The 27,506-nt window shown below is 54.9% G+C and overlaps 1 protein-coding gene and 3 long non-coding RNA genes across 12 annotated transcripts in view; 1 reads left to right on the forward strand and 3 right to left on the reverse strand.

Annotated features, from left to right (window-relative positions):
• Window positions 1–16,836, reverse strand: part of LOC107033548 (uncharacterized) — a 56,760-nt gene extending 39,924 nt beyond the window's left edge. Inside the window, exons 1-2 of one of the 2 annotated variants that reach the window (XR_012067607.1) lie at window positions 16,778–16,836; window positions 16,072–16,220 (exon numbers count right to left, since the gene is read on the reverse strand). This is a non-coding gene — a long non-coding RNA (uncharacterized lncRNA). Of the gene's footprint in view, window positions 1–2,797; window positions 2,875–16,071; window positions 16,221–16,777 lie in introns of those variants that run through there. The other variant, XR_012067608.1, reaches the window with a different exon arrangement.
• LOC140692012 (uncharacterized) lies at window positions 14,455–21,441 on the forward strand. Of its 2 annotated transcripts, none has more exons than XR_012067612.1 (3): window positions 14,455–14,609; window positions 15,958–16,258; window positions 20,955–21,441. It is a non-coding gene; the product is annotated as an uncharacterized lncRNA (long non-coding RNA). The 2 variants fall into 2 exon arrangements; XR_012067613.1 differs by lacking the exon at window positions 20,955–21,441 and adding an exon at window positions 17,761–18,042.
• Window positions 20,547–24,771, reverse strand: LOC140692007 (uncharacterized). 2 transcript variants are annotated; one of them, XR_012067605.1, is made up of 4 exons: window positions 24,686–24,771; window positions 23,192–23,396; window positions 21,207–21,375; window positions 20,547–20,735 (listed from the first exon to the last, which is right to left on the reverse strand). It is a non-coding gene; the product is annotated as an uncharacterized lncRNA (long non-coding RNA). The 2 variants fall into 2 exon arrangements; XR_012067606.1 differs by having other exon boundaries at window positions 23,334–23,396; window positions 24,686–24,767.
• A 787-nt stretch (window positions 24,772–25,558) lies between these two features.
• CXXC5 (CXXC finger protein 5) overlaps window positions 25,559–27,506 on the reverse strand; it is a 34,028-nt gene continuing 32,080 nt past the window's right edge. For all 6 annotated transcript variants that reach the window (XM_015239500.3, XM_031672481.2, XM_006204566.4 and 3 more), the window contains exon 3: window positions 25,559–26,596. In XM_015239500.3, the coding sequence (XP_015094986.1) occupies window positions 26,552–26,596 (45 nt within the window). In that variant the 3' untranslated portion in view covers window positions 25,559–26,551. The remainder of the gene's footprint in view (window positions 26,597–27,506) is intronic.

The following is a 27,506-nucleotide window of genomic DNA, read 5'->3' on the forward strand; positions in this document are numbered from 1 at the left end:
GGACTGACTCCTACCCTATACTCACTCTTCTCTGCCCAAGATTTGGTGACTCCCTGAAGGAACAGACCTGGGAAACCAGGAACAGCTGGGCCAGATTCTCCACCCTCAAAACTAGTGTCTAAACCCCAGACCTGAGTTCCAGGTCTGGTTCTAACAGTGATAACAATGATGATAAAGGTTCACATTTATCACGCACTTATTAAGTACCTGGACCTGCACTCACATTTTCCATGCACTGTCCCACTGAAGCCACACGTTGTTTCCATGAGGTTTGGGACTATCAGTGTCATCCCCATTTACAACCGAGGAGAGCAAGGCACAGGGTTTAGCTCACCTGCCCTCCAGCATGCAGCTGACTAATAGAGGCAGGAGAGCCCACATCCTCAACCATGGAACCCCCACCTTACAGAGTGATCTAGACAGTCCCTTCTCCTCTCTCCATCTCCCAGTCTGTGCAAGAGAGTGCTAATTGCTGTGGCCTGCAAGCTCTGTGGGACTCACAGATCTGACTCCTAGGTGAGGGGGTCATGCTTCAGAGTGAGAGCCAGAGCCTCCCCTGGCATCTTGTGAAGCATGCAGATGACAGGACCATCCCAGAACCACAGAATCAGACTTTCCACATACTGCATCCCCTCTCTTCCCACATCTGCAAGCTCACATGTCAAGTGATCTGCTGTGTACTGAGGTTTGAGAATTCCTGGAGTTGGTGGGATCCCCTGGCAGGAAGGAATATAGGGGAAAGTGGAAAGCCCCCCCCCCCCGTTCAAATCCTGCTGGGGGAACTTCAGGTCACAAGGCTGGGGAGGCTCTGAGGCCTGACTACCAGTCCTTCTTCATCCAAAGGGCAACTCCTCATCTAATGGGGAGAAAATTAGTGAATGCCAGAGGTACTCCCCATCATGGGGTGGAGAGGAAGAACTGAGTTCTGCCCCTCCGTCATCTCCCACTGCCATCCCTAAACCAGACACACAAGGGCCTGAACAGATGCTTCCCAAAAAATCTTGAGTGGGGTGGGAACAACCAGCACAGCTGAGGGAGGGGGAGCCTAGGGGCACTGGAGAGACAGGCAGTGAGGTGGGAACAGGCACAGACAAAGGCTGACCCCAGCCAGGCCTACTGGCCAGCCAGCTCACCCCCACCCCCCTGCGGCAGGCAGCTTGGCAGGGCTGAGCGCCAGCTCCTCGATCCAAACCAAGTTTCCACCGAGCGTGCTTAATGCAGCAGCGGTGACATTTCTGCCGTCAGAGGCAAAAACAGGAACTCGGCCATTTTGATGAAGGGCGCCCAGAGTGCGGGCGGGAGATGAAGGAAGGTGGAGTTTCTACTCCTGTACCCGCTGCCCTAACCGCCCACTCTGGTCTCTGCCCAGTGCCCCAGCCACAAGGTCACAAAACCACAGTCACCATACAGATAAGGAAGCTGCTACAGAAGAACCCTCACTCTCTTGTATAGGTGGGGAAATTGAGATCATAGAGCTGACACTAGCCAGGTCTGGAGAAGGTAAAAGGAGGTGTGGAGAGAAAAGCCTCGAGGAGGATGTCATAAGTAGCATTCAGGTGGTTGCATCAGTCTGAGAAGCCAGAGAACTCAACCCAGCGGACCGCAGTGACTGGTCTCAAAAGAAGCTACACACCTGGTCCCCCCCAACTCTGGCGCGCCCTCATGAGGGAGCTCCCAGCGCCTCTGATCCTCAAAGCAGTGAGAGGGTTAAGCTTCCTCGCGGTACTTGCCGCAGTAAGTGGAAAGGAAAGAAGTGTCAACTCCGTTCTCACCACAGCGGGGCTGTCGGATGGCACCTCCCCCAGCCCCACGCACCCCGCCCGGCCGGCTCCCCCGCCCTCCCCTCGGAGCGCGCGCGCACACACCTCCCACCGCTTTGCCCAAATTATTTTCGATCCCGGGAGACTCCGGATGCCAGACGCGCTCCGCAGCGGCGGCGGCGGCCGCGCCTGATTCATTGCGCCAAAGCTGCAGATGCGACCTCCCGCCTGCGCCCTGTGCCCCGGCCCGCGCCGGGCTGCGTGCGCGCCTGGAGAGATGGGGGTGGGGTGCGGCAATTTGTAGGAGCTCCCCCCTCAAGAGGCGGGCCCCGGCCCCCCGGGGCCAGGTCCCCGGTCCCCAGCTCCCCGGGCTGCGCTAATTAGCTTCCTCGGGGGGCGCCACGCGGCGTGAGGGGCGGCAATTTCCCGGCTGGGCTGCGGGGGAAGCGCTCCCACCGCCTGGGAAGGTGAAATGGGAAACTCGATTCAAAGAGAGCTTTCCTCCCCCCTCCCGCCAAGCGCCGTAGAAAACGGGTTTGAAATTCCTCCTCTCTCTCTCTCTTTTTTTTTTTTATTTATAGTGCACCGTCTCCATGGAAACCGCGGAGGAGGTCACGGTAGCTGGGCCCCCGCGCGTCACCCCGCGCCTCGCCGGCTGCAGGCGCCCGGATTGCGGCCTCCCAGGCGCCGCGGCCCGCGTGGACTCTACTCCGAGTTCCCCGCCCCCGCTCCACTCCGCCCGCGGCTCAGGCCATATGATTCTGCTGGGTCCCAACCGGGAATGGCGCACCTGGGCACCAGTGCGCTGGGCTATGCCTCTGTCCCCCGGCTCTGGCACGCGGGAATGCGCCAAGATACACGTGCCCAGCTCCAAGACAAGAACATGTGCCGCGAGACGCCGCCAAGGGGCTCATAGCACTAGTGAATGCCCTGGGGGATCGACCTATATAGGCGCACAACTCCAAAGCTCTTGCTAAAACGAGACCACCCATAGTTAAGAACGCTGGAGTCAACCGAGTCCCGCCTGGATAACTTACTTAGCTATGTGACTTTGAGCCAGTCGCAACCTCTTTGCGTCTCAGCTTGCTCATCAGCAAAATGGAATTGTGTGGCTGGAGACAAAGTACATTAAACACTTAACACTATGTTCGGCACGTGGTTCTGGAAAATGGTAGCTGTGGCTGGGGTTATTTTTTTCAGGCTGGGAAAGCCGAGGCCACAAAACCTTTGCTCAAGGGCGCGGTCAGTCAGAAAACTGGGAGTTACACCTTGGGAGCTCCCCAGCACCTCAGCTTAGACTCACAGGCCAGAGGTGAGGGGACGCGTGCCGGCTGTACAGGGCCTGAGCCTGCCTGAGGCACAACGGGCGGGGACCTCCTGAGCTAGCCACATCCGCACCCGGAACCCTGGAAACGGGACTCCCCGCGGTGCGCCCCCCCCCCCAGCCCCATTAGCAACGGGCCTGCCTGCCCTCCCTCCCAGGGCTGAGGCCGCACCTGCCCCACCGGATGGCCGCCCCAGGGCCAGATCGTGCCCCCTACCGCGCACACTTCCTCCCGGACCCCCACGGCCCTGTGGAGCGCGCAGGGGGAGGGGACCGGGCCACCCCCGCCCCGCCAGCTTCCCACAGCCTGAGCAGCCCGGAGCCGGGGAGGCAGGAAGTCTCAGAGCCGGGGCGTGGAGGCGGGGTAGGGGCAGGAAGTTGGGGGTGACTCTCCCAGAGACCCCAGACAGGGCCCCGGCGTGGGAGCGGGGTGGGCGGGCGCTTAGGGATTAAGGGCGCCCCCCCACCCCCGCCTCTGTGGCCTCAGGCCACGTGACCCTGCCCGGAGCGCCCTGCTGGGTGAGGGCGAAGGCCGCTACCTCTGGCGACCCCCCAACAGTGCACACAAGGAGGGAGGGGCAGCCTTTGTCTACTTTGCCTCAGACGCAGCCCCCCCACACCCCCTCCCCCCGGGCCCCGTCGGGCCCTGCACAGCCCGGGTTTTCCATCCGGCCCGGCTCGGCTCGGCAGCTGTCAGGGGACCGAGCTGACCTTCGCGAGCAGGGAGTTTCAATTAGCCGCAGATCAGATAAGCGGGCGGGCCCGTCTCTCCGGGCACCGCGGGGGCGCAGCCCCGCCCCCGCCACGCCGCGCCAAACGCGCTCCAGATGGGAACAAAGATGAGGACGCAGCTCCACCTGCCTCCCCGGGGAGGGGGGAACAGGAGGCCCCGCCGGGAGAAGCTTCCCATCGGAGAAAAGGGTTGCTCACCCTCCCCTGCCCATCTAGGATCTCATTCCGGAGCAAGGGGTCTAGCCAAGACAGTCTTTGCAACTCCTCTTGCCTCTGGCGCAGCAGAGAGGTACCTGTCACGCTGACCTCATCCCTAGGCGGGCATCGTGCCCTCCCTCCCCCAGAGAGATGCTTTTGCCATCTCTGATCTCATCCAGAGCGCTCCCTGTGAGGCTGAGAGAAGCAAGCAAGAGCCCAACAGAGAAAGGAAACTGAGGTAGAGAAGGGCTGGACTTCCTGGTCCAGGTCACACCAACCACATTTTTTCAGATGTTTGAGTGCCTACTAAGTGCCAGGTGCTGTTCAGACTATGAGAACATCAGCCCCATAGAGCTTACATTCTGATTCAGGGAGAGAGATCATAATCAAATAAACAAATAGTTTAACAAGATCATTTCAGAATTTCTGAAAAGTCATGAAGATATTAAAATAGGTCATGTGAAGGCTGACTTCAGGGAGGCTACCATGTTAGCTACGGTAATCAGGGAGGGCCTCTCTGAGGGGGTGATATCTGAACTGAGACCTGAAAGACCAGGAGGAACTTGCCAAGCAAAGGAGAGGATGTGCAACATGCCACAGTGGACATGCCACCGTGGGCGCAAAGGGAAGCAGATAGAACAGGGCTTTGCAGACCAAGTGAGTGATTGGGTTTTTGAAAAGTGCAAAGGGAGCCTTTGGTGGGTTCTAAACTGGGAGTGACATGGTCTGACTTAAATTTTTAAAAATCCCTCTGGCTACTGTATAGATTAGAGGAAAGCAAAGGTGCAGGAGGGAGATGGGGAGGAGGGGACTGGAGGGAAAAAGGGGGTGGAAGAGGGCTTACAGGATTAGTGATATATTTTGGCAGATGAAGTGGATGTGGGGGCGAGGTGGAGCAACAGAAACTTGGTGAGAGAGGAAGGACTTAAACGTAGGTCGGCCTTTGGGAGCATGGAGGGTCTGCTTAGAGGTGAAGAGTAAAGCTATGGAGTAAGAATGCCAGGGTTCAAATGCTAGAACAGATATTTTCTAGCTCAGTGACCTTGGGCAAGCACCTCTATCAATTTCTTCAAGTATTTTAAAAAGAAAAGGAGATTGTCACTATAAGCTTTGAAAAGGATAATATCTGAAAGGTATTTACCAGAGCCTGGTAAAGAGTAGGTGCTCAATAAATTTGGGCTATTATTTTGGATGTTGCGGCTACTCCCCCTCTCCCCCTATATCTGCCTTTTTGTACCAGAACCATCCCCTGGCCTTCCCACCCCACCTCTGGCCTTGTTTTCATTTGCTGAGGACAGAAGCTCCACCTCTCATCTCCTCCCACCCAATCTTTCTTTGGAAAGGCAGTTTGGGGGGGATCATTGCAAAGGGACTCACCCAATCCTTGTTCACTAAACTGACTGCGGGGCTCCCTCCTCGTCCAGGACCCCAGAGGAGTCCCTGCCTGCCAGAGGAGTTGAGAGCATTCAGCTACCATTCATTCAGTCAGTTGAGTGGCTCTCCAGGCAAGTCTGTGCTGAGTACGGAGAAAAGCAAACCCAGGCCCTGCTCTCAGGCAGCTGCTTGGATGACTCTTTGGTTAGGGCATTTTGTGCTCTAGGGCAGGAGAACATGGAGGGGCTCCTTTGGAGAAGCAGGAACTACAATCGCTCCCATTTATGGAGCCTCTGCCCAGCGCCAGTCACCATGCCCTGGTACATGTCATTGAGTCCTTACAACCACTCAATGAGGTCTATTATTATTACTAGTCTTAATTTATGAGCAAATAAACAGAAACTTCCAAAAATGAAATGCCTTGCCCAAAATCACACAGCAATTAAGAGGTGGAGCTGGGAATCTAATCCAGGTCCTGCTGAGGCCAAAACAGGAGAATTTAAACATTCTATTATCTGGTCTCATATTCTAATAAATGCAAGGATGTCTCTGAAATTCCTGTGGTGATGGATCTTGCCCTTACTTCCCTCAACTCCCCTATATGCCTAAGGCTTCATCTGAATCCTCAGGAGCCCAGCTTGGTGCCATGTATACAGTAGGTACTCAAGTACTGCTTGAATGGAGCTTCCTCTTGACAAAGTAGTGTTGATGCCTGCCTGAACCTTGACATTTCCCCTTGGGTCCTGGGGCCCTTATATCCCATTTCAGAGCCTGTCAGTGCTGTTGACTAGAGAGAGAGAAGTTCTAGTTTGCATAATATTTGCATCTGCTTTGCATGCTGCTCACATAACATCAAAATGCACAAAGGCCTAGGCCTGGTACCCCATTCCCCCTCTTGGCCTCTCCCCTCCACAACCTGCTGACCCCAAACAGGGGGTGAGGGTTTTTGGGAGTACCCATTTAGGGTCCAACTAAGCTTGTCTACTTCCAACATTGTGGGGACAGAGATGGGAAGATTCTTGTCTACCCTCATCCCTCACTCTCCTTCATCCCTTCCTGGAGGAATAGTAGTAGGTCAGAAGCCAGTGGCAAAAGCCAATGTTTGTGCAGAAGACACACACACACACACACACACACACACACACAGACACACACACACACACAGCAGTGCAACAGGAAACATCTGGGATCTGGGTGCCTGCCTGCCACCCCATGACAGAGGTGGAGAAGGGAAAGGAGGCGGTTCTGCAGTGCTCCTGCTGCTGACGGTGGCTGGGCTGCCCCCTAGTAGGATCCTCATATCCCTGCCTCTCCTCACACAGATCCAGTCTGCCTCCCCCACAGCCAACTTCACACCTACAGACCCTTCTAATATGGCTCCTTGGGCTGAGGAAGGGTAGGTACAGGAAGAGAGAGAGATGCCAGTAATGGGATGGTAGCAAGGACTGGAAAGAAGGAAACTGTGGCTCTATGATCCTGGGGAAAGAGGGGGAGAGTCTGTGCCGAGCCTGGCCCTACCCTGGACTTTTAACCAGGTCAGGACCTTTAAGAGACATAATGTGGGGATAGAGGAGGAGGGAGCTGCTGTGATTGGCTGGTGAGGCATGACTCACAGGAGTGAACAGAGGCCAGTAACTTGTCCCAGTTGGACCCAGACATCACTGTAATGAGTGTCTTGGGGTCCGAAGGGCCATGAGGTGTCAGCAGTTGAGGACTGTGATTTGCAGAGGTTTTTTGTAGCCCACACATGCCCCTTCCCCTACTCCAGGTTGAGATTACAGGTTTGGAGGCATCCTGAAGGTGAACAGAAACTAGAGACCCAGTAATTCAGAATGGTGGTCTCACAAGGGGTCTCTGGATGGATGGAAGGCAGCAGGATACTGACTGACTGGCTTTGTGCCAGCCATGTGATGGGTGCTGACGGTGACAGGACACTGAGAACCTGGCAGAGAGCCTCAGACCTACAGACCACCACTGCACAGACACTGCCCTGGGAGCCCTTCCTGGAGGAAGCAGCACAGGGGCTTGGCTTCAAAGGATGGGGAGAGAAAATGACAAGACAAGACATGTGACTAAAGGCATGGTGGGCAGGGACCACTTTGGGGTGTCAGGTACACCAGAAGGAGAGAAGAGGGAGGAGGCAGGCAAAGGCTGTATTGTGTCCAGTCTAGAATGCCTCGCTGGGGAGCCAGCACCTTAACAGGCAGGAGAGGACATGAAAGGTGGACACAGACTGGAGGAAGAGGCTGCCACCCTGGCTCACAGGACACAACTTACCCCTGCCTTGGGGCATGGAAAGTATCAGGGCTGTGTGAAGTTCCCCAGTGCACCATCAACTCTGTGCACCCACTGCACTGCACTGCACAGCATGTTGGGTTCTGCCTCCATGATAGACTGATGTTTATGTTCCTCCAAAATTCACTTTGAATTCCTAATGCCCAGTATGATGGTATAAGGAGGTGGGGGCTTTGGGAGGTGACTAGGTCATGAGGATGAAGCCTTCCTCAATGGGCTTAGTGCCCTTATGAAAGGGACCCCAGAGAGATCCCCTGCCTCTTCCACCATGTGACAACGTAGCGAGAATACAGTGCCTATGAACTAGGAAGCAGTTCTTCACTGGACACCGAATCTGCCAGTGCCTTGATCTCGGACTCCCAGTCTCCTAGAACTGTGAGAAACAGATGTTTGTCATTTAAGCCACCCAGTCTGTGGTATTTTTGTTACAGCAGCCCAAACGGACTAAGACCCCTACCCAAGAGGGGCTCCCTAGAGGCCTGAGCTCCCAGAGGAAACTTCCACCTGGTGTGGCCTCTCCTGGTCCTTGGCCTCTTCTTGTGTGTGCCCTCATCTCAGCTGAGACCTTCACAGTCATCCCCACAGCCCTGGGTGTAACTCCAATTACCATAACTTATAGTCAGAGAATCTCCTTGAGCCTGAGTTTCCTCATCTCAAATGGAAATTTTCTAAATTTTCTAGAATTCTTATAAGAATTTAAGTTGGATGAAGTCCTTAACAGAATGCCTGAATTTCATTTATTTAATCATTCTCTATTTATTGAGTGCCAGACATTGTTTTAGGTACTGGGGTTTCAGTAGTAAATCACAGAGACAAGGTCTCCTGTTCTCAGAGGTTTCCATTCTGGAGAGGGAGAATGAATATAAACCACAAATATGTAAATGAGAGAATTTTACATTATGACCAATGCTGTGAAAGTATAAATAGGATAATGTAATAGGGTGACATTACAGCACAACTGGAGGTCAGAGTGGGTGGTTTTTGATAAGGTGGTCAGGGACCTTGTCTCCAAGGTGTCATTTGAGCTGAGACCTGAATAATGAGGAATCTATTATGCTAAAAGGCAGAGGAAGGGGGTTCCAGGGAGCAGAAACAGCAAGTGCAAAGGCCCTGAGGCAGGACCCTGGGGAGGCTGGTATGGCTAGAGCAAGGGGAGCAGGTAGGGTAGAGGCTTGGGTACTGTAGGTCCTCAAGGACTTTGGAAGGAGCCTAGGTTGAATTCTAAGGGCCTTAGAAAATCACTGGAGGTTTTCAGCAGGCGTGTACTGGGAATTGATTTACATAGTAATTGCTCAATAAAGGCTTGTTGTTGTCGTAATGAATAATAATAATAATATAAAGCCCAGAGAGGAATAGCAATATGCCCAAGGTCACAGAGTCCCCACCACACAGCCCCTTCCTCCTTTGACTGGCCTCCCCTCCCCTAAGGAGCCCTGTGGATCTGCCCCAAGCCTGGCGGGAAGGAGGTGAGGGCAGCCTCCCTTCCCTCATTCCCGCTCCTTCCCTCCGGCCATTTCCCGTGCTCCTGGCGCCTGCGCCCCAATTAGCCAGCGAGGCTGACGGCCTTGGCTCCAAATGACAGACACCTCCTGTCACCCCCTGACGGGCGAGGAGATTAACTCTGAGCGGCACCGGTTCCAAGGGACGACAACAGGGAGGGGAGAGGAAGGGGGAGGGGATGACCAAGCTTCCCCCCACCAAAAGCCCCCAGTGCCTTGGAAGGAAGGGGGGCTGGAGGGGGGCCCCAGCTCTCCGAGAAGAGCCCTAGCAGGCTGGGGAGGACCGCCCCACTCTGCTGATTGGCTGCTCCAGTGGGGGCCAGTGCCCCAGCCTCCACCCTCTGCTGCTCTGAGGGCAGGGACCTTGCGATGCCTGTGGGTGCTTCACACCTGAACCGTCAGTTCTGGGCACAGAGTGGATGCCCAGTAAGCACTTGTGGCCCGACTGTGCTAAGTACATTTTTTTCATGCAGAACTCATGAAACAACACCCCCATTTTAAAGAACAGAAGACTACTAAGGCTCAGAGGTGGAGGGACTAGTTCAAAGATGACACAGATGGCCTAGAATTTGAACTGAGGCTGCCTGGTGCCAAAGCAAGTGCCTAACCACTGTACTAGATCACTCTTCTCCTTAGGCAGAGACTCAGCTCATGCCACGTAGGAATTTATAATCACTTTGGGGCAATGAGACACAAACCTTGGAAAGGGAATTAACATAGCTGTTCTGGTCATAGATGCTGAGTGCCAGGCAGGGGTCAGAAGTTCCAAGTAACACCCCTAGAGAGTGGAGCCAGGAGAGATGGTACAGAATGGAATTGTGTTTCCTAGAGAAGAGTAAGCGGGATCTCTAACAAAGGTATAACTTGTGAGAAGAAGACAAGAGGAAGGCATTCTAGGCAGAGAATTTCACAAAGTCTTGAAGGCAGAGAACTGACTGGGCAAGGCATGCATTAATTGGTCAGGACTTCAAGTTGCAAGTGACAGAGCCCCAACACACACTGGTTTAAGCAAAATTAGAACCAATCTGTTCATTCTGAGGCTCGAATAGAAAAGTGTTTGGCTTCAAGTGCAAGGATCAGCTGCCCTTTGCTGGGTTCATTCACGGATAGTTCTCCCCAAGTGACAGCAGCCTCTGATTCCCACACTACCATATTAACAACCTCTACCCCATAATTCCAACCAAAGCTCTGGGATTCAACCTGATTGACTAAGCCCAGGTCGCGTGTCCATCTCTGAACTAATCACTGTGGTCACGTAGGAGTTTGCTGATTGGCCAGGTCCCCCAGCACTAGTGGTAGGTGAAGTCACTCTAAAGCCCTAAGGGTGGTGGGGGAAGACAAAGGTGGTCCCTAGAAGGGAGGCACCTGGGGCCAGGCAATACCAGGACTCTTCAGTTCCAGGGCTAGAGTTTAAGCTCCGAATGACTCCTTTATGGGGAGCCTGAGGACCTCCACTCTCCCCAATTCCAAGAGTTCTCACCTGTGCAGATGACATCCATCAGTCCAGCTCTGGCCAGGTGAGAAGGGGGTCCAGGAAGCCTCCTGATCCAGGACAGGAGGGCCTTGAGTGTTTCCTCTTACTGAGATGCTTTGGTAAGCTATGGGCTTACCTGATATCTCCACTTATCCTGTACCCTGTAAGTACCCCCTAGAGTTTGTTTCACTATCAGGGTCTTTAATTGCCTTTTACAAAGTCACCAGATCTGACTGCCAAGAAGAGCAGTTTTGCAACAGGAAAAACTATGGCCAGGTGCCAGGAAGGACTTCTACAGGTAGAGTTTTCCATCCCATAGTATGGGATGGGCATGGCAGTGTTAGCAAGAGAACAGGCAACAGCTGGGCCAGCCCGCAGTTTAGAGTGAAAAGTACAGTAGCTCATCCTAGAGCTAATGACTGGAGGTAATGTGCTCCTTTCACCAGGAGGAGTAGGGAAGGCACTGTGCTTTGGCAGTCATGCTCGGGGTTTGGAGCGTGAACTTGGAAGTCATACTGACAGAGATTTGAATTCTGGGTCAGCTGAAAGATCTTGGGCTTGCGCTGTCCAGTCTTGGTTTTCTTATCTGTATAATGGGGATCATACAAGGCCTGACCTCAAGGGATAGCTAAGTGCAAATGAGATATTGCATCCAGGTGCTGAAACAGAGATTCTTCCATTAAGGGGCAGCTGTTATTACTAATATTCTTCTAGCTCTTGACAAGACAGGCCCTTAGCATAGAGCTACCGGCAACTCTTTCTGGACCTCAGTTTCTCCATTTGTACTTCCAGCCCTCGCACTCTTAGGGTGGGTGACTTAGATGATCTCACTGGATAGAGGACCCCTCCCACATCAGTCAATCCGTGTGTGTCGGGGTGGGGGGGTTGGGGAGGGAAGGCGACAGGCAATGCCCAACCAACGATTTCACCAGGCTGGGCAGGCAGCGCCAGGCAGGCGGGAGCTGGTCAGGTTTTTAATTGAACGCGATGCAAATGAAATGTAAATACCATGCAAATAAGCTCTTGCCAGGAGGCACTGGGCTGGGAGCAGAGGGAGCAGGGAGGGGACTGCTGAGCAGGGGCCCTCCCCTGTCCCCCTTTCTCTCTCTCCTGTGGCTGCCCATGCCCCTGCCCAACCCCTGGTGCCGCCCACCCAGCCAGGCCATTACATTCTCGGAACAGCGGGCACTGCATCCCCCGAGAGCCACCCCCTTCCGGATCCACATCTCTAACCCTGAGGCTCCTGGTGGTGGTGACAGGATGCTCAATGAGGAGCCATAGAACCTGTGGTTGGGACTACGCTAACCCAAACACAGTCACACAGAAAGACCCATGGAGACATAGAGGGGACACACAGATATAGACATGCAGGAACCTACATTTCCCTCTCAAGTTCCCTGCAACACTGAGACCCACAAGGGCAGCCAATAACACACAAATATATACAATTGCACATTGCATCGCAAATACACACAGTGGCAGAAATACACCCAGTCATAGGGGCACATGCCTACACACACACACACACATACACATTTACAGAGCCTGTCCTGCCATGAGGATGGCACCCAGTCATAGGGGCACATGCCTACACACACACACACACACACACACACACACACACACACACACACACACACACACACACACGCCCAGAGAGTCTGCCCTGCCATGAGGATGGCAAACTGAAGTTCCTGTGCTGGCCTGAGGTCAGGGCTGGGGGATGGGGGGGACAGGCACCCTGTGTGGTCAGAGCCTGGTGGTCTGAGTGAGGCCAGATGGGCTGTAGGGGGTGAGGGGATCCTTCCAGGTGGCCCACTCCCCTATCCAAAGACACATCACCATACCCCAGGGCTCATAGCCACTAGACAACCCCAGGCGTTGGTCCATCCTCAAGTCCTGGGGTACTGAACCCCATCCTGGGATTTGGAATCCCCCTGCGGTTATATAGCCTCCCTCCCCTTGAGGCAGCCAGCTGTTTGGGGGAGGTTGGCCCAGGTGACAGGGCCTGATCTGCTACCTAAGGAATCCATCCCTACCTTGCCAAGGGGTAGGGGATGAAGAACAGGGGAGTGGAGGAAAGGCTGAGCCTTCTGGACAAACCTCCATTCCATCCAGGATCCACATCTGGGGGTGGTTCCAGCCCCCCGCCCCTGAAGTGACTCACGACCCACATTTAACTCTCATTAGCGCCTCTGAGCCCAGCTGGGAGGGACAACCGCCAGCTTCCCCCAGCAGACAAGGAGCTCTGGGTGGGCCGCCCTCGCAGCCTCAGTTTCCCCCCAGGGGCCTGGCCCAACGACAGGGGCTGCGTGGGAGAGCTGTGGCTCATAGTCCCCTTCATCTGAGCTGGGGCTGTCCTCCGCCCCATGGAATGAGGGACTGGGTGTGGCCTCTTCCAGGAACCCCAGCCCCAGTGCCCCTGCCATATGCACCACAGCTTCAGATAATCCCCCACCCCAACCAGGGCCCAAGGGTCAGGAAGGAGGGGAGGGGGAAGATGGAGTTAGATCTGAGGGGACTGAAGTTGCCGATGATACTGTGGCCAATCAGGCCCAGGCGCCCCCCAAAAAAAAGTGCTCCCCCTCAGCCAGGGCCTTACACAGAGCGGGGGTGGATGAATGGGGCCAGAGAAACGGGGACGTGGCCAAGGACCCATGGCCATTCTGACCTCCTTCCTTCCCCTGCTTCACAGCCTCGACCTTGCTCTTATTTTAACTAATTCAGCCTCTACTCCTTCAAGGTGCACAGGATGCCCTGGGCGCAGGTCTCTGGGAAGCCATGCCAAAGACCCCCACCCTACCCCAGGAGGGGCCAGTTCGGCCTGCCTCGCCCACACTCCCTCCCCTCTTCTCCTCTCTGTGGGAAGGAGGCAGCTGGGGCGGGGGTGGCCTCGGGAGCGTCTTGCCCGTGTGATCGTGCCGAGCCGGGAATTCGGGGCCATGTGGGAAAGACATTAGTGCCGGCCGCCCTGCCAGCTAGGAATGCGCCCCCCGCTCTGCAGCCGCCGCCTGCCTGGCCCAGAAACGGTGACTCACCCGCTCCGTGTTCGTGTTCCCACCCCCTCATCGTGCACCCTCCACAGCCCACCACAGGCCTGGCTGCGGGCTTTCCAGGCTCCCTGCCTTGCTCCCGCTGGTCCTGCTACCTGCCTTGCCTATCCTCCAGTCTCTACCAATCTCATCATGCTGAAAGGGATCACACCTCCTGGGGAGACCTCAGACCCCCTCCCCAGGCCTATCTATTCTCTGGAGAATTGCTGTGATTAAACACTTCTTTGGGGCTTAGCCCCCCAGGATGTCTCCCTCATTCCAGAAGTACTCACCTCTGGGCCCTCACACCCTTCCCAGAGGCTGGAGCACAGGGCAGGTGCAGAAAAAAGAAAGACATCAATGTTAAATTTGGGAAGCAGAGTATTGAGTGGGGAGTGCTGTTTCTCCAGCTTCCCCTCTGAGACCTTGGAATAGTAAACAATGCTACCTCCCTCAGAATATGTGACCTTGGATCCCTTGTCTGAGCCTTCCTTTCCTCACCTAATACAACAGGGATAACAGTGCCCACCCTGTGTGCAGAGGCGGCCTAAGCAGAAGCTTTTGTCTATAGTATCCTCAGCTCAGGGGCTGCGGCTGAGAGGGCCTCAATCACAATGACACAGTGATGGTGGTGATGACATTACTAGTAATCACAGATATTTAATGAACACCTACTATGTGCCAGGCCCTCAGCTGGGTATCTTCTAGATATTATCTCACATCACCCCTGCCTTAGTCTTGTGAGGGTAGGGCCTGTTACTCTTCTTTTACAAATGAGGAAACCTTGACATGTGGTGAGGGGAAGGCACTGACTCAGGGACCCACCTCCAGGGCTCTGGTCCCAGAACCCCCAGAGCTCTCCAGAGCCCATGCAGGAGCATCCTCTAGGTCCGACTCTTTCAAAGACCAAACTGGACTCCAGTAGGTAATCCCCTGCAGCTCCCACCCCCATTGGAACCCCACAACCAGCCTCCCACCTCACCCAAGTCCACCTCTCATAACGTTTAATAAGAAGTAATAGCACCAAGCAGCGGGCACCTGCCTCATTTTTAATTATCTCATTTACATTTAATTTTCCCCACCAACATGATGCACTTTATTAATGTTTTACCTAAGAGCATCTATTTATAGGCTAAAAATATGTTCATAAAACTAATGGGCAACACTTCTCTTTTGGAGCCCCCTAGTTCAGAGGGGGGACCCCAGATGCGGCCTTAGGCCCTATGACCCAGCAACCAACATAGTTCTTGACTCTGGAATAATGAATGAGCAGATGTCCCAGAACCCTTCAGAGCATGACCCTTCCCTTCCAGCCCCCCAAAAGAATGATTATTGAGTGCTTACTCTGCTAGACACTTTATGGGAATATCTCATTTAATCCCTGTATCAGACCTTACAGACAGGTACTATTAAACACCTGTTCTACAGATGGACAAACCCAGAAAGATGAAGTATCCTGCCCAAGGTCACACAGGAAAAGCTGGTATTGCAAACTTAGGGTGTATAACTTAAAGCCTGCTCTCTGCACTGCAGGATTGGGTGGCCCACACAGAAAATCCATGCCCCGGTCGTACAGACACCAGCTCCAACATTTTGAGATCTTGGGTCTATGGGAAAGTGCACCCTGTGAGTCTCAGGATGTCAGTGGAATTGGGTGACAAGGTGAATGGGAGGAGTGGGACTCAATGACTCAGGTCTCACAGCAGTGGACTCCCAGGGGTCCTGGAGATCTGGGTATAGTTTTCCAGGCCTCTCAGTGCCCAATGGCTGTGACTTCCACAGAGGGTCCTGGAAATACTAGGGCACCCATCTTGCTTTTCCCCGTTGGTCCCGAGATGAAAGTGGGCCTCCTCTAAAGCACAGTGGATGAGCACAACTTCTGGTTTCCAGGAGGGAAGAGAAAATATGAAACCCAAAATGAAGCCTGAGCCTAGCGCTGGTGGAAATACATAGCTCCAGGGCAAAAGGGCAGTACAGATACTCTCCTTGACCTCAGCTCCTTGTGGGCAGCATGGACCCTCAATTTGGCTTTAGCCAGGACTGCAGACAGGCAGTATGGACAGTGAGTCCATGCCTTGGCCAGGCTTTAGGCAAAAGGACAGTGTGGACACTCACCTGAACTCCAGCCACACTCTGGGTGGGCGGTGTGGACTCCTCAACCCCAGTCTTACTCACAGAACCAGGAACTCCTTTGAGATTTGAGGGAGCTACCCACTGCCCTGCTGTAGGGGCACAGACCTACTTTTCTTTTCTTTTTTTTTTTTTTCAGACCTACTTTTTAATAAATGCCTGGGGGTCCCAGAAGCTCCACTTGTTACTGCAGGACAAGAGAGGGTCACCTTGGCACCCAAACGTCTGATTAGCACCCTTGAGCCACACTTACCTTCCAGCCTCAGTTTGCTTATCCAGAAAAGGGAGATTGTGACCTCAGAGAGCTGCCAGGACTGCCATGGTGATTAAATGAGATGGGGCAGCCAGGGCTTGACCATCTACTCCACTCCTGAGTGTCTTCTCTTCTTTATAGCTCCCTCACTATGTAAAAGAGAAAGCAAGACCCAGAGAAGCCAAAGGTATACCTCAAGATCACACAGCATATTGGGATCGGGGTGGAAGTGAACCAGGTTTAGGTCTCATGTCGGGGTGGTACTTGAGGAAACTCCATGGACTACAGTGGGTTAAGCTGCACCCTGGCACCTGGTCCAAGCTGGGTGCGTGTGTGTGTGTGTGTGTGTGTGTGTGTGTGTGTGTGTGTTGCTGGTGAGGGGGTGCAGTGGACGGGGTGTCAGGGGAGCTGCTGCCGCCGCCTCTCTGGTATTTTTAGCCTCTGAGAATGAGCTGAGCTCAGGGCTCTGAGCAACCATCAGCAGTGAGGGAAAAAGGAAGGTCCCCGCCACCCCTCCCTACCACCGCCAGCCTGGAGCCGGGTTTGGATAGGGGGGCCAGCCTGGGAAAGGGCATGGACCCCAGGGACTGGAAGTAGTCAGGTCCTGAAACCCTGTAACCCAGCCCACACCCATCCTGGTCATCTTTCCCATGCCCCCTTTCTATGGGGTGTATCAGCACCCAGTCAAGCTGGCAGGGACAGGTACCTCCATCTCACCCCTGCTACCCTCGGCTTCCCCTGCTAGAAGCTCCGGGCCAGCTCTTGCCTGTGCGGCCAGGTCAGAGCTGCTTGGTTCCCATGACAACAGATGACAGCAGCAGAAGCTGCTGGCCACAGGGTCAGGGGTGAGGGGGGGTGTGGGTGTCAGAGCAGGAGAAGGGAGTGGGCCCAGCACAGAAGTGGGGGAGGGGGCTGGAGTGAAGGACCCTGAAACTACAGCCCCTTCTGGAGGTCTGAACTCTTAGGAGACTAGAACTTTGGCTGATTGATCCTGGTAGGTACTCCACTGCACTAATTGGGAAAGCTAGACTGGAAGGGCTGGCTGTGTCTTTGGTCATGTGATCACAAAGCCAGCTACGGGGTTACAGCTTGGATGGAAATCCTAGCCCTTGCCTCTCTCAGCCCAGGACTCTGATCCTCTGCTAGGATCTTGGGGGATAAGAGGTGGAGCCCAGATGTCTAGGATGTGAACAGATCCTGAAGCCCTTCAACCAGCCTGGCCTATAACTTGGAGTCCCCATCCTGTAATGAGTAGTCAAGGCCTCAGTACTGACAGGTCATTTCTATTCAAGTCTAGCCCCCCACTTACTAATACAGGATATGTTGTTTCCTTGGAAGGGGACATGGCAGGGAACATGATCATGTCCTCCTGCTGACTCCCCAGCTCAGCCCCAGGGGGCCAGGATGGGGTTGGGAATTTACCCCACATACCCAGATTAACTGAAGTCTTCACTCCAGACTTAAGTCCCTCCAAAGGTTGCCTAGGTTCCAGAACTGTCATTGGCTCCCACTGTCCCCAAGACAAAATACATTCACTCATCCTGGAGCTTGAGGATGACCCCATAGTCCCCTGGGCTCCCTCCAGTATGGTCTCCTCACTGTCCCAGTCTCCAAGTCTCCTAGGTAAGCAGGCTCAACTCTACTCACACCTCCTCCAAGAAGCCTTCTTGGCTCCTTCTATCCACGTAGATCTCTTGTTCACCAAGGAGTACAAGGCTTGAGAGTTGACAAGGACCTTTCACAGAGGACTTCTCATTCCACCCTCATAGTATCTCTGGGAAGTAAAGCCCAGAGAGGGAAGCTTCCTGTAGAAGGTTATACAGCCTGTGAGCCTGGTATCCAGCTGCAAGCCCCCTCTTCTCTTGGGGCCCCCTCTTGGCAATCACCAGCCTGTGGCCCTGCAGTTGGGATCCTCAAGCTCAGACCCAACAGTTTCTTTCTCCAATTCATTATACACAGAGAGCTACCACATGTCCTCTGTCTCCAATGCATCCATTTATTCAACATTATTAAGCACCTAGCATGTGCCAGGTAGAAAATCCTCTCCCCTTTGGAGCTTATTTTCTAGCTGGGAAGACCAGCAAGTAAACAGGAGAGTTTACGTTATGATCACAGCAAGGCTGTGATGGGGCACCCAGGACAGTGGGTCCATGGAAGAGAGTTCTCCAGCCAGACTTAGAGTCAAGGCAGATTCCAACCACAGCTCAGCCTCCATTAGGTCCTCCCTGCCTGGAGGACTTTACTCCCATGTCTAACCTCAATCCCACTGGCTGCAACCCCTAAAAGACTTTGTAAGTGGGTGACTGGCTAAGAAAGACCAATACCCAGGCCCACGACCCCAGTGCTTTACCAACCAGCACCCCTTTTGAGCCCCCCACCCCCAGCTCTGTTTGGGGAACTGGCAGGCCAGCGGAGCCATGGGAGCCAGCAGGTGGTAGGTAGGCCGGCAAGGGTCAGGGCCTCCCCTTCCTGGGACTGCTGAGCCAAACAGGGAGCAGGGGAGGGAAAGAGGCCATGGGATTGCTGCTTGGTCTTCAGGGTCTGAGGACCACCAGGAAGGGAAGAGAAAATGAGAAAAGAACTCAGTCTTGGCTTCCAAAATCCTCCCACCTATTGGAGCCATGAGGGCTGCAGGAGGCAGGGCAGGCTCCTGACACAGGACCCAGCACCCCCGCTGGGGGTGGGGGTCGGAGCACTGGGCACCCTCGTGATGAGGCCGGCTGCAGGGCGATTAATCTTGTGAGGCCTGTGCGTCAGCCCCCCACTCCTCAGCCTCCCATGGTCAACCCCACCCGCGCTGCCCTGGGAGTTAATCTCTGCTCGGGGGACTTCTCAGCCGCTGTCACGGCTGCATTAATTCTGAGGCAGAGGGAGGCAGGCAGGAGGGACACAGTTGTGGCGGGGGTTGGGGGGAGGGGGGAATAGACTCCTTGGGAAGGTTTCATGGTCAGCAGCTGGTGAGGAGGGGTCCCAAAGGATGGGGCCTGGGACCCCTTCAAGGCCCAGCCCTCAATGAGGGGTTGGGGGTGTCTAGATTATCCCCTTCAGACCATCATAGTCCCTGCACCCCCGGCCTCTAGCCCTCAGCCACCAGCTGAGCCCCAAATGCAGTTTGCAGTTTTGACAGCAGATGTCTCTCCTATTATGATTTATCAAAATGCTTAAGGTAAATAATACACACATATTTATAGTAAAGGAGGGGGGCGGTAAAAGGTGGGAGGAACTGAATGGGGTCGGGGGGTTTGAGGCCAAGGACTCAGAACATCCTTCCCTCTGTCCCCAGCCCTCCCCACTCAGAGGAGGCTTGACCCGGCCTGGCCCTAGGGAAAGTGGGCTGGGGTGACATCAGACCTGCCCAGCTGCCTGCCCGAGCCTGGCCCCCAGAGGTCGGTCAGGGAGTGGGTGGACCTGCCTTGCTGGGCCCCCGCCAGGCTTGGGAGGCAGCCACCTGGGGGAAGCGGCTGAGCCAGCCTCACACCTCGGCCTCGTTTCCATGGCTTCACTGCGTCCTGGCTCCCGAGGGCTCTGTCGCCTTATCAACGGCGGCGCAGCGGGCACTGCCCTTGCCCTCACCCTCGCAGCCACTCCCCCCGGAACCCAGCAGCTGCCTGTGGATCCCACTGCGGCAGAGCCAAAACTCAGCTACAGGCGGTGTCCCTTCCTGGGCAGGCTCAGAGCTGTGTGAGGGGCTGGGAGGGTGGTGGGAAGATGCCAGAAAGGTGGAGGGATGGAGGTCTTTGTACCTCCAGGCTGCACCCACTTTGCGCCCCCCAGATACCCACACCCTGTCATTCCAGGGAAGTGGGCAGTGATCCTGGGCTACGCTCTCATCCCTCACTCTCACTCCAGTGTGCTCTTTGTTTTCAAACCTTTTCTGGGCTTAAGAACGTTTAGTTAAAGAACTTTATTGGGTTTTCTGACTTGAAAAGCAATATACGTTTTCTGCAAAAACAAAAAGCAAGGAAATAAAATGTCAGAAAGGACAGAAGAGTTTGAGTAAGTAATGCTTGACCCTAATCCCACATCTGGGCAGGACCACAGGCAGCATGTGGGATAGGGACTGGGTGTGTAGGGGGGTCTCTTCCAGCCAAAGCCTGAAGCATAACCAGGTGTTTAAAGTCAGCTTCTAAAAACAGAGAAACTGGACTGTGTGACCTTGTATGTCTCCCTACCTCTACCTCTTTGAACCTCAGCTTCCTGATCTATAAAAGGGGATAACAAATCAATGCCATCCTCACAGGGTTGTAAGGATTAAGAAAGCTGGAAAGTGCAATGGATGGCCCAATGCCTGGCACACGGGCAACAAGCTCTATGTCTTGTGAGGTGGGGGATACTGTTAGCACCTCTAACCAAGGATAGAGGCAGAATATGGAGGTTTTAGGGGGCTGGGGAAAGGGGGCTCTTTCTAGTAAGTTTCCCCTCACCTGTGGACAGTACTCCAATTAGAATTGGAAACACACGAGAGGAAAAAAATGTCCAGAAAGAGGAGATGTGTTTATTCAGCCCACAGAGGTTTTCTGGTGCCAGTGCCGCCCTTGCTGAGCTGCAAACCGCAGCCCTGAAGCCAGGTGGTGTCACCCAGAGTGATTGGCAGTGATGGGGGTGGCACTGGGACACTAGACCTGGCCTGTAGAGGTTAAGAAAGCTCTTGTAGGAGGCACCACCTGAAAAGGGAGGGAGGCATCAGTCAGGGAGAGAGAAAGCAACAGGAAGCAGTCCTGCATGTGGACAGGGCTGGGGTCACTGGCCACCAGAGCCCCCAGCCCCAGCCCTACCCCCAGCCCAGGCCTGGAGCCCTGGAGGACCCTGCTCTCCTCCCCTGGACCCACCCCATCTTCACGCCCTGCTGCCTGGAATCTGAGGCAGCCCTTGTTCTCTGGCAGGAGGGGAATTTAATGCCACTGAGGGATGGCAGGTCGACAGGCGAAGAGAGATGAAAGTGTCCGCTCTGGCAGCTGGGTCGGTGGCCTCGTGGGACCCTCCCACCCCTTCTCTATCTTCCCCAGCCATTCTCAATTCAGCGTGGCAGGAAGAGCCCTCAAGGGGCCCTCAGGGGAGCTGTGGACCACCAGGGACAGGACTCTCTGCAGGGCTGTGTGAGCTTGGGGGCAGCTGGGCCTCTCTGTGCCGATTACCTGCCTACAGGGTGCCTGGGCCAAGGTCTGTGTTATTAACATGCTGGTGGCTGCTGTCCCTCCCCCGCCTTGGCTGTTGTCAGCAGTGCCTGTCAGCAAAGAGCTGCGGGTGGGCAATGGGGGGCCAGGGCTGGCTGCACAGTGACCTCCATCCATCCATCTCTGGCACCTGGGAGGGAGTGGGAGCCGGTGCTGCAATCAGGTCAGGCCTAAGCGGCCTTGACTGCAGCAGAGTCATGCAGCCATCACTACCTCCTTCTTTGTGACAGCACAGAGCTGGGCTGAACCTGGGAATAGAGGCTGGGGACCCAAGACAGAATCTGCCCCTGGGCCACCAACCCCATGTGCTTGTTGGAGGTACTATGTGTTTTGTTGCTGTGAGGTGACCTTGTTGCTCTGCAAAGCACCCTGCCAAGTGTCCCACCCTATAATCCCTGGTTATTCTGCCCTTTTTTCCTGGGAACAGAGAGGCAAGGGCATTTGGCCAAGGTCATCCACAAAGGCACATGGACACACACACACATGCAGATTGTGGCTTTGACACACGGTGACCACGAAGAGAGGACTAATATGTCCAGATTCAGACTCCCAGGCCCTCTTTCCTATCCATGGAGGGGGCCTGTCTCCCCAAAGCAGGCTAGTGCAAGGGTCTGACAGCCAGGAGCCCAGGTTCAGTGGCCTACTACCATCTTGCTCTGTGACTTGGGCATGTCACATGTGACTCTTGGGCTTCAGTTTGTCATCTGTGAAACAGATAATCCCTATCCCGATGACTTTCTGGAGCCAAGGGAGCAAATATACTTAACAAATGGAAATCATCCCAGACTGAAGACAGCCTCCAACTAGCCTTGCGCCGTGGGGAAGTACCCATACAGGGCCCAGTTCTTGGCCTACAATCACCCAATACACCACAGGGGCTGTCCTGCTTCCTTCTTCCTGCATAACATGACCACAGTAAGCTCATAGCAGGGGGTCCAAGGCCCAGTCTGGAATGTTGAATCAGGCTTGGAGGCATGCAACAGGGGCCCCAGTTTGAGTCGGGGGATAAGGGCAGCAAGGGACTAGGTCAGAACAAACCCCACTGCCATCGGTGGGGGAGAGGGTGCTTGGCAGGCGCTCGGCAGGCTGGGGTGGGGAGAAGCCTTTGGCGGCCACAGAGAACAAAGAAGCTGGGGTTGCCAGGATATTCTGTGGCGCTGAAGCCGGCGGTGGTGGGGCTGGGAGAGGGGCCGTGGCGGCCGTGGGAACCATGCCTGCTGCCCCCAAGCCAGCTCCCCAACCCAGACTGGGCCTCAGGGGCAGGTTGGGGGTAAGAGGGGTTGCCAGAGCCCTCACTCTGTCCACAGAGTTGCACGGCTGTCAGGGCAAAGACCTAGGAAATGCTGCAGACAAACACATGGTGCATGATGTCAGCATCATCGAGGGGATCACAGGTGCACATTGACACACAATGTCACGAGCACACACCCAGGGTTATAAAGGCAGCTTCACAAGGTCACAGCATGGTCACAAGCCAGCGTCACATTCACACAGAATCCCTGATATCAGTCTCAAGGCCACACCCACAATGGTCACACAGACACAACACAAACCACAGAGAACCACCCAGTGTCTTGTCACAGGGTCATGCATGCCATACAATATCAGTGTTGCATATCCAGTGTCACACATTCAGTTGTACAACCTAGTATCAGACTGGGTCTATTACAGGATTGAACAATGTCACAGGATTATATATGCAATGTCACAGAATGTCCCCAGAGTGTGGGGCTGCTGACATGAGGCCTCACATCAGTCTACCTCACAGTCGCAGACCCATTTTAATCATGTCACAGTGTCACACAGAGCCACATGGCTGCACAAGGCCTTACACAGTTGTCAAGGCCTTGAAGCATCTCTCCCTCTCTCTCTCTCTCACACACACACACACACACACACAGAGCTACAAGGAGGCTGGGTTTGTCTCCAGCCCCATGTGCACTCACTCTCAGCCTCTCGAACCATACCCTGCCACCCAGGTTGGGGGACGGGGTGCTTGAGGTGAAGACCCAGGTCACCAGGAGGTCAAGCTCCCAACTGTAGCAGAGGGGAGCTGAGGGCACCCCCAGGGAGGGGAATTGGACATACAACTCCACAGGGAAGCCTGTCTCTCAGTACTTCTCAGTCAGACGGAGAGCAGCAGGGGTGAGCCTGCAACAGAAAGACAGAGGTAAGAGATACAGAGAGGTACAGAGACGTAGAGACACAGGAGACACGTAGAGACTCAGAGACTGGAGATGACAAGACAAAGACAGAGACACGGAAAAGAGAGCCAGAGACCAGCAGGGACCATCAAGACAGAGAGCCAGATAGAAACAGGCAGAGACGGACATGCCGGAGCAGGGCCTGCCCAGCACTGGGGCAGCAGCTAGGTCACCCTGTGGAGAGATGAGACGTGGGGAGGCTGGGGCTTTAGGGAGGACACACACCCTGGGCGGAAGGTGGGGTGCATCTTGGTGAGATGTAGGTGAATAATAGTTTTAAAATAGCAGCGCCAGCTGCCATTGACTGAGTACTTATGAGGAGCCAGGCCCTTCCCTAGAGTGATCTCATCTCATCCTCAGGCAACTTCATGGCAGAGAGACTCTTACTGTCCCCGTTTCCCAGATGAGGTAACTGAGGTCTCATCATGTGTTTAGCCTCACAGCTATCCCCACCCTTGCCCAGCCTTCTCCAGAGGGGCTGGACTACCACTTCCACAAAACAGAGCATGAGAAGCCAGAGTTGGCAGAGGCGAGGGGCTACAAGCTTAGGGCTCCTGTGTTGGGGGGTGGGCCCAGGAGCCACGGCTGGACTGCGGGTTGGCACACGACAAGGTACAGGCCGGCTGAGTCACAGCATCCCCCCCTTGGGGCTGGCACCAGAGCCGTCCACCCCACACCTGTAGGCATGCCAACGAGGGCTGGCCGAGGCCATCTGCGGCCTGTGTGCTGCCAGCAGCCAGGCGGGGGGCAGGCAGAGGCCTCCTGCCCAGGTGCCCCCTGCTGGACAGGCTTCCGGCCCCTACTCCCCAGGGAGGACCCTCCCCACCTCCAAAAGGTTCTGGAGGTGCCACGGTCTGCCTTGTGCAGGGGGCGAGGGTGCCCCAGGCGGCAACACCTCCCCCTGCTCCCCGCTGGACGCCCCCACCTTCGGCAGAGCCGCCTGGAGAGATCACAGGCAGCCACATGAAAGGGAATTTTTCCCAGGCAGAGATGAAGTTGAAAGCTGCCTCCCACCGCCCCCGCCTGCCCCCGCTGTGCCAGGCCAGGCTGCTGAGCTCCTGGTGCTCGAAGGGAGCTTGCGACACCCGGGAAGGGGTTGAGGGTCAGAGCCCCTGCCCAACATGGCTGCTTTTTCTCCTCCCCGGAACAATGGCAGAGATAGCCCGTTTCCCCTACCTCACTGCCCACTCAGCTTCAGAAGTCGCCCCTTCCCTCATCCCCAAAGCCCTTACCCACCTGAAGCCAGACCCCAACATCGTCGGTAAGTCCTTCCTCAAGTCTAGCTCCATCTCAACAAGGCTCTGAGCAGCTGGATAGAAAAAATGGTCAAGCGGATGACAGGCCTCATCCTGCAGGCCGGCCTCTGTGATGTCCAGGGGTGGGGCGTGCAGCTGCCACCCCTTCCTGTTCAGGCTGCCCTGGCCTAGACCATGTGGCTGTGTGGTGACTTCCCCAGACATCTGGCCCTGGAGGTCCCAGACAACCTTATGCCAACAAACTTCCTGGGGGGTGGGGACAGTCACACAAGAGCCAAAGTCAGGGACACCTCTAGGCCCTAGTACAGCAGCCTGAAAGGGAGTAATGTGGGGATGGTGGGGGGTGTCTGTGTGTGTGCCAGGCACAGCCAAGTCCCCATGAACCTGGGCTAAAGCCAATCCCTGGGGAATCACCTCAGTGGCTGGGGAGCACTAGATCCCTGCAACTGAGAAGAAAGAAATAAGAACCTGAACAGGCAGCTCAGGCCCCACCTCTAGTACCGCTGGCTGCTTTGCATTGATCAGGCTTGATGACTTTAGGTAAACAGAGAAGGTAGCACCAGGTGAGTGAAGGTCCGTGGAGGTCCAGATCCTGAGGCAGTGGGCACAATCAGGCAGGCGAGGTGCTCCAGTACCAGCCACTTCCAGATTAAGAGAATTTCCATCCTGTCGGCCAGGCTGGCTGCTCCTGCTTGCCCTGCTTCTGGATCCAGAGGGCCTCACGTTCCATGAGGTCCCCACTCTAAATGTCCCTGGGCCATCCTTTTTCCTTTCCAAGGTGGACCCAGCAAACCCGCCCAGCAACAGCCCCCAAACCAGGCCCGAGAACCGGAGAGCAAGAAGCCAGTGGTGCTTCGTGACACAAACATGCATTCGTTTTATTCACAAAACAGCCTGGTTTCCTAAAACAATACAAACAGCATGTTCATCAGCAGGAAGCTGGCCATGGGCAAGGGGGCCCCTGGGCACCCACCACCACCGGCATGGGGCCACGCAAAGAAGCCCTTTCTTCTGTTGCCAGCAGCAAGGCCAGAAAAAAGGGACTTATTTTCTCTAAGGAAAGTAGCCAGGTTCAGAAATATTGAGACATGGGCTCCCCAGATCTCGATGGATAAACGACAGAACTTTCGTTTTCACAAAATCATCACTGTTGGGGTGGGGGATCCCATTCTGGGGAGTGGGTGCGGCATGGCTGGCCTGCCCCTCCACCCCACCCCGGGGAGGGTGAGTGGGCTGCTCCCTCCCGCTCTGCGAGCTCCTCGCGGCAGCTCCACACGCGTGGATGGATACACAGGGGCTTCGATACGGCGCCATCAACATTCTCTTTATAAACGTGAGTGGATTCTCCAGGCAAACTATGCACTATTTCATGGTCGGAAAGAATTAAAGGAAGTTTAAATGAGGGTGGAGTTAAACTGTGCTAAATTACAGTAGTGCTTATTAGTAACTAGATTTCAAAAGGTTACAGAAAATTTACATTCTCTACACAAAAACTGCATCTCCTGCACAGACAACATCAACATCGACACAGGAAGGAAACTGATTGTCCATTCTCTGCCCAGGAAGTCTCGGTACTTTATAGATTCGTCTTTACCTCTTTTTTTTGTTGTTGTTCTTCCGAAAAAGCAGTTAAATTTTTTTTCTTTTCTTTTTCTTTTTATACTGGGGACGTGGAGATGTTAAAACGACAACAAAAAATATATATATAAAAACAGGAATGAAATCTGTGAGAATATTTTTGGTTCTAAAGACGGGTGCATCCGTTTGTCTTCGCCCGAATCCCTTGCCGGAGACCACACGAGCAGTGACATTGCACGGAGAGGGCAGCTTTGGGTTCCCGCCGCCGTCACTGAAACCACCGGAAGGCGGCTCCCGTCGGAAGCATCACCTTCTGGCGGGGGCGGGAGACAAAAACAAGGAGAGAGTTCAGTCAGGGTCCGGCTGGGCCTGGTGCAAAGACGTTCCCCCGTGGATGGCCTCATGGCGGAGGGATGGGCATGGAGTAAAAGCGGCCACCCCGTGGAGTTCCTGCCATCCTGGCCAGGCCAGAGGAGGAGCCTGACCCGCTGGGCCACTGGAGGGCCTGGAGCACCTGGAGGCCTCCTGAGCCACTGTGCCCAGAAACACTCCATCCAGACAGGAGGACCCCTTTCCCTGGTCCAAAAGCCTTAAGCGCCAGGCGGCTGTGGTACATCTGAGAGTTACGGTCACGTTTCTGTCAAATCAGTGTGTACGCGTGTGCACTGGACACATACAAGGTGTGTGCCCTGAGCTATGATACAGTGTGTAGTGTGTCTGGAGCTGTGGTGGGAAGGAAGGATGCTTGCTGTGTTTTAAGAGCTGCGTCTATAATAAGACTGGGTACTGGGCAGGATGTATGTGTGTGTGTATATATCTGTCTCTACACTAGATGAGAGCAGGTGCCTTTGTGTGCACACAAGTGTGTTCTCTGGACAGGAGAGCAGATACATGATGTTTGGGGCTTGGGGTGGGGGGCTAGCCACAGCTGGAATACCACTGTTTTATAACCATTCTGGACATCTGCGTCAAGCCCGCTCGCAGAGGGGCGGGGACAGGGCACAGTCAGCAGGCTGAAAAGATGCTTTTGTCCCTGGGCCTGACACCACAGAAAGGTGTCATGGCTGAGGGCATGGGGACAGGCCCTGCCACAAGGGTGGCGAGAAAACAGCATGGGAACCCTTCTGCCTTCTCAAAGCCAATCCCATAGTGGACAGGGCTTGCCCATACCCCAGGCTCAAGCCACCCCCTATTTCCAGGCCCATAGGACCCCTGGCTATTAA

Source organism: Vicugna pacos, chromosome 3 (genome assembly GCF_048564905.1).
Source record: "Vicugna pacos chromosome 3, VicPac4, whole genome shotgun sequence".
NCBI classification, from domain to species: domain Eukaryota; kingdom Metazoa; phylum Chordata; class Mammalia; order Artiodactyla; family Camelidae; genus Vicugna; species Vicugna pacos.